The sequence below is a fragment of the Halyomorpha halys genome, unplaced genomic scaffold, assembly GCF_000696795.3.
Source record: "Halyomorpha halys isolate HHAL.00 unplaced genomic scaffold, Hhal_1.1 Scaffold68.1, whole genome shotgun sequence".
NCBI classification, from domain to species: domain Eukaryota; kingdom Metazoa; phylum Arthropoda; class Insecta; order Hemiptera; family Pentatomidae; genus Halyomorpha; species Halyomorpha halys.
Genome location: NW_027116161.1, coordinates 186,292 through 192,884, shown reverse-complemented (window position 1 = coordinate 192,884; position 6,593 = coordinate 186,292). Strand labels below are relative to the sequence as shown.

The window sequence follows — 6,593 nt, the reverse complement described above, 5'->3', positions numbered from 1 at the left end:
AAAATATTTTTAATGAGTAAATACACCTTCTCCGCAGACACACCCTATACTCCTAAAAAAATACTTATAGTTGAGAAAAGACGAGTCTGGTAAAGCCTTCTCTTGAAGAATAAGTGATTATTTTCTGTCTTTTAATCCTGAAGTAGAAGGGGAAAGATGTGTAAACTGCCTTGCAGGCGAAGTCTAGGAACGAATTTTATGGATTTCAGATGTTGGAGGACATCGGCGATGGACAGAGAATCTTAGCATTTGTTGGTTGGAGGCCTGTGGACTCAGCTGCGGGATCATAAACTGAGTCCATCCTGAAGAGATCGTTTCAAACTAGTTCAACAGTAAAAACCAAATTTCTCACAAAAATGAACATATTACTTAATTAGCCTTTGAAATAAAAAATTAAGTGTGTTTTTGCTGTTGAGTGTGTGTGTGCATATATACCTAGTAATACGTAATAATTTATGTATTATTTTGTATTAATTTGTTTCAGGTAGGGCTTGTTGAGAGAGAATGGCTAGATACATTAGCAACTATTAATCCTGACGAACTTACATTCGTAGATTTTGTTGAGGCTGGCACTACAATTGGAGCTCAACTAAGAAATGATGTAAGTAATTCTATTAACGGTATTAAAAAATTAGTATTAACTAATGTCATGATTTGACCTTTGATCCCAGAGCCTAGCATTTAGTTTATAATACAATAAATCGACAGGCAGGTTTTAGTAACAATGTTAAATTCCTATTATCAGAATGGTCAGTTGCACTTCAAGGTACAACTTCAAAAATGCATGAATTGAAGGATACTTGGCGAAAATAAGGTGCATTCATGATATTTTGTTAAATGTTATAACTATAGGATTGTGAGCAGCCCTATTTAAAGTCATGCTAAATGCTGAATGCACGAGGGCTCCTAGCGGATTTTCTGAGCAACTAGTTATATAACCTTTCCTTCCAAAACTTCATGTAATGGTTTACTTCTTAGTTTTGATTAAAGTAATTTATTACAACATGCTTAAATTGAGTGAAAAGTGAAAATTTGGCTACTGGGTGTCTTGTTGATCTTCTAACTTGTGAGGAAGAGAATCAATATAAGCTAATTGACAACTGTTATTATTAACATCCAAAACAATACTAACACAAACTACGAGCAAGTAACCTAACAACAAAGAAATGGTGACGAGCTCAGTGTGACGTCATTCTCCATTTAACATTCTAGTAATAGACTCTCAACAGTGTTATATGTTATAAGTATCGTTTTATCATGGTAGAAGGAAATATTTCTCCATTTAACATAAGTTCTTCCATTTAACACACTTTAACATGTTAAATAAAAGATCATGAATACCCCTATAGTGTTTAATTTTTTTTTTTTTGTTTTTACACTAAAAATACTTTTCTTCAATTTTATATTTAAGGATTGACAAACTGATAATTCTTCAGTAAAAGATTTAATTTTAAAATTGTCCCGTTTTATTGTCACACCCTGTATTTATTAACGGAAATTTTTATTTAGGAAATAAGTTTGTAATATGGATTAACATTTATTACAGGGTTGTGATTACGTAATAGCTCTTACACACATGAGAATGCTGAATGATATTAAACTGGCTGAGCATTGTGACGAGATTGACCTTATATTAGGAGGACATGATCATATTTATGCTGTTAAGAAGGTAATTAATTTTTTTTTTCTTCATGTTTAATAATTATGGTAGACCTCATCCAAATAAAGCACTTAATATTATAAAAGGCAATAAATCTTACTATAACAAAGCTCTGATCGTAATTACCTTGTATTGTAACTAAATGATCGTAATAAAATTTCTCAAAAACCATGATAATATTAACGAATAATGAATCTTATGTGTATAGGTGCTAAATGACTTCTACTGTAAATTTCTCGCTTATTGGGTAGTTTTCAATTTCAGTTTGTAAGAGAAAAAAGCGAATTTTGGGCATACTCTCAAACTCATAAAAACATTATTTAATGAGGATCAAACCTATACCTATTCGATAAAATAAAATTAATTATCCCATAATAACTAACTAATTATTAAGAATATAAGTTCAAAGAAATCACTTCATATTGTTCATTTACTACATTTCCCCCGTAATTGGAAAAAATCATGATTTTTGAGTTATTACCACAGGGATAATTTAAAAATTATAACTCTCTAAGGTGTAGTTCTTGTCTTTTACGTCTAGTATGTGGATTCCATGTTAGTCTCTTGTCTAGTAGGAATATAAGATACCGTGCTGTGGAAAGGGAAGTAGGATAGAGTCAAAAAGGATTGGCATACAGGAGAATGAGAGTGACTACTTGCCTTAATTATATGGGCCAAATGTTACACCGATAATAGATTAGAAGAAAGATGTCTTTGAAGGTTTCGGGATCTGATTGAGAGTAAAGGATGGTGTAATAATGAGAATACCTTGCTAAGAAGGTATTGGGATTTTTATGGACATCGGAGGTAAAAAGAATGTAGAGGATTGGGCCCAAAACCATGCCTTGAGGGACATCAGCTTCAACTGAATAATATTTGGAGAATACTCGGCTGCAGTGGACTTAGAAGGGACGGTTTGAGAGGTAGGGTTTAAGGACTAGGCATTGGGATTGGCGTAAATGGGTTTTGAGCTTAAAGAACAAACCATTTTGATACATCTAGTCCTAAGATCGAGCTAGGTTCAGAAAGATGCCAGTGCAATCATAATCAGTTCAGATGATATATAATCGACAGTACGAAGGTCCTATTGAACTGTGGAATGCCCTTGGCGGAATACAAACTAATGTGAAGGGATTTTTTGTATATCAAGTAATGAGAATAGGCGATGAAAGCAATTTCTTAATTTCAGCTGCATGGCCAGGATCATGTTTAGGATGGCGAGTGAACACAACCATGGTAAAATTTGTAGGTGAAGACAAAAAAAAAATCAAATTTAAACATTTAAGCTTAGTTCAGGTAAGGACATAAATAGGCAACTGTAGCTTCAATCCTTCTCTCAAAATTAGCATATGACCGAAAGCCTTGAAAAATGAAAAGGGAAAAATCAGCAATTTCTATTACAACGGTTTATAATTAATAACAATTTTCCTAGTTAATTTAAAAGTGCAAGTGGGACTATAAAGTACTGTCTATAATATCTATTTGTATAGAAAAGAAAAAGTCATGGTAACCCTGAGGAGAACCTCTGCTACTCTTCTGGAGCTAGAGATGAGTAGCATTCTAGTATAAACCATTGAGAAGAGCGATGAGGTTGACATCTTCCTACAATCACATGGTTAGACGTTATTGGTTTAGAAACGAAAAAAAAAATTCACAATCACCAAACAAATTATACCAGTGTTAATACAATGTTTTTAAAAATTAAATTTAGAGTTTATAGTTTGATTTTAGATTTAATATTAATTAGACAGTTGTTAAATACAAGAATCTTTGTGGAATGTGATTGAAAAATAAAATGCAAATTTTCTACACGTTAGCTACTTAGTTATATCTAAATAAAATATATTATAGTAATTCCCAACATAAAAATAACATCATATATAGTAAATTAGTACAATTTATTTTATGTAAACAGTTGTTAGATGTGTTCAAAACTTTTTTTCATAAATTCCATTCCTCAAATTAGAGGAAAATAAATTTTCTTCTAGTTCATTACTTATGACATTTCTAATGGGATAATTATTTTTGATGATATTTGACAAATTTTAAACCAAATATAAATTTTTTTCGCTTTTTGGAAAAAAAAATTCAATTTTTGAAGTATATCTGGGGAACTTCGGTTACTCAGTACAATGAATTAAATCTTGTTTAAAAGTTGTTGAAAATAGTCGATGATTTTTAACCAACTCTTACAGATCTTTCGAAGTACCAATTTTGTTTTTAACTTTGGAATCAGTTTAGACAACTTAATAAAAAATCAGAGTTACCTAACTTTTAGCTAGGTCAAATTTATATATTAACCAAGCTATAATAAACAGGGCCGGATGTTCATGTTGTGAACGGTATTATAAATAAATTCTTAAGTCATACTATTATATAGTAAAATTAAAATTTCTATCATAAAGATTATTTTCTTCAGGAAAAACGTCTTACCTACAGCGCGATGTTACGAAGATAGGGCAGAAAAAACCTTTCGACCTTGCAGTATCCGAACTTTTCTTATCCAGCCCTGCTAATAACTTTGCTTAGCTAATAACTGTACATAACAATAAACTTTAAGACTTTTGATCGAGTCTGGCATCCAGGTCTGCTCTATAAACTTCGTCAATTCCTTCCCCCTACTTATTTCCTTTTAATCCGCTCCTACCTCTCTGATAGAACCTTAAAAGTAAATCATAACCTAGCCTACTCATCTCTCTTTTCTCAGTCCGCCGGTTTTCGTCAAGGTAGTATCTTAGGTCCCATTCTGTATACGGTTTATACAGCTGACATCCCAATCCACTTTCACACAGTCCTAACAACATACGCTGATGACACATGTATACTGTCTGTAAAGAACGACCCAACTAATGCATCACAAACACGACAGACAGACATAATATTCATTGAAGAATGGTGTCAAAATTGGAGAATCAAAATAAATCCTGACAAATCCCACCAGATCACCTTTACTCTCCGTCGTAAACCTCTGCCCTCCTGTCCTACAGTATCCTTTCTAAATACTCCTCTAACGCTTGTTGAACAGAATCGTTACTTAGGACTCCATCTTGACAAGAGACTTACTTAGAATCCACATACAAGAATGAAACGACAAGAAATTACTCGTAGGTTTCGATTGCTACACCTCCTTGACAAACGCTCTAAACTTCCCATTCACTACAAAAAATCATTATACTCTACGATAATCAGACCAATTTGGACATATGGAATTGACCTCTGGGGCTCTACCAAACCATTCAATTCCTGCCGCATCCAATCCTTACAATCCAAAATCCTACATAAAATTCTTAACGCTCCTTATTACGTTACAAATAAACTCATTTACAAAGACCTTAACATCCCATTCCTTGTAGATTTGGCCCAAACCAGATGTGAGTCTTTTTATTCTTACCCATCCTAACCCATTAATTCTTAATTTCTCATCCTTAACAATCCCTGATAATCCTCCGAGGTCTCTGAAAAGAAGATGGCCACGGGACCTTCTAATTTAAATTAATACTTGAAGTGCCACCAATCGGTGGTTCCTTCCTAAGATTTTCAAATGTAAATGAAAGGTACCTCATATTTACTTATTGCATTTATTATTTGTGCAGTTGTAAATCACATTAAATAAATAAATTAAAAAAAATTAGGAACCTTTATCTTGTGTTTTGTCTGAAGAAAGATTAAATTTTGTTTGTAGGTCAATGGCAAGTTGATTGTGAAGAGTGGGACGGACTTCTTCAACTTTTCTAAGCTTACTCTGAACTTCTCTAACCCAAAAGACATTCAAGTGACAGTAGAAGAGATTGCAGTTACAGAAGAATATGTAGATGACCCTAAGTTGAAAGAAGAATTGTGTAGATATACATGTGAGTTATATAGATGTGTATATTTATTATTCTTCAGAGTAATTATCTGGTTAGATAATATGTCACTTCCTTAATTCTTTTTTTTATTTTGTTCAACATTTATCAACTTTTTTCCGTCTAGCAATTAATAATAGTGAAACAAAAAGTTTTTTTCTCTTTTGATCCATTAGAATTATTTGTGGATAGAAAAAAAAACGAATTGTACACAATGTACTGTTTACAACATGGAAGGTAACTTAAAGATTTCTCGATTCTGAGCGAGCGAAATTAATAAAAAAAATTTTAATTACTTTTACTGCTTTAAAATGACCGTAGGTAATGAAGTATAGAGGACTAAAATGAGTCAAAAAAACAATCGTTGTTATTAGTTTGATGATTATGTTTGCAGGAAATTTGCATGATACAGCTTCCTGAGTCGGTCACATGGACTCACCACCTACCTTCATTTCTGATTACAATTTAAACCTGTTACCCCTACAATTTTTGTTTCTACCCCTACTTATGATTACTCCAACTACAGGTAAATAGTAATTATTAAAATAAAATTAATAATTTTAGTCTAGGTATATAGTCTACTTAAGTCATCTTCCATATTTCATGAATTTTCCCACGTAACTATAAGTATAGAATATGGTAGGGGTGGCCTGCGATGGAATTCCGTGTATTATTGACTTAAAAGCGATTGTAGAAGACAAAACTTTCAAGCAGTAGTTTGAGATATATTTCATATGAATCAAAATTTAATATTATCCATGTTGTTTTAATTCCATGAATGTGAGTTTTTTGGCCCTTTAAATCATTATTGTTGTTGTTTTTTACATAGATAGATAAGGCGTATATCCCTATTTCAGTACGATTTGTACTCAGGGAGCTATTGATATCTTAAAAAAAAAACAAAAAAAAACGTGAAAGTGAAATATTGAAATGAAATTATCAGCCATGCTGTGCAGCTTTACAACATCTTTTTCATATTAATGAACTAATTTTACAACAACATATGCATTGCAGTAAATAAAAAAATAAAATTGCATTTTAAGTTAGCAAAAATCGAAAAACGAATTTCTTAGGTATTCATATCTGAT

At 32.1% G+C, this 6,593-nt stretch overlaps 1 protein-coding gene across 4 annotated transcripts in view; it reads left to right on the top strand.

Annotated features, from left to right (window-relative positions):
* LOC112211301 (trifunctional nucleotide phosphoesterase protein YfkN) overlaps nt 1-6,593 on the top strand; it is a 100,704-nt gene that overhangs the window by 34,150 nt on the left and 59,961 nt on the right. For all 4 annotated transcript variants that reach the window (XM_067053032.1, XM_067053031.1, XM_067053030.1 and 1 more), the window contains 3 exons: nt 485-601; nt 1,547-1,669; nt 5,343-5,511. In XM_067053032.1, coding sequence (XP_066909133.1) covers nt 485-601; nt 1,547-1,669; nt 5,343-5,511 — 409 coding nt within the window. The remainder of the gene's footprint in view (nt 1-484; nt 602-1,546; nt 1,670-5,342; nt 5,512-6,593) is intronic.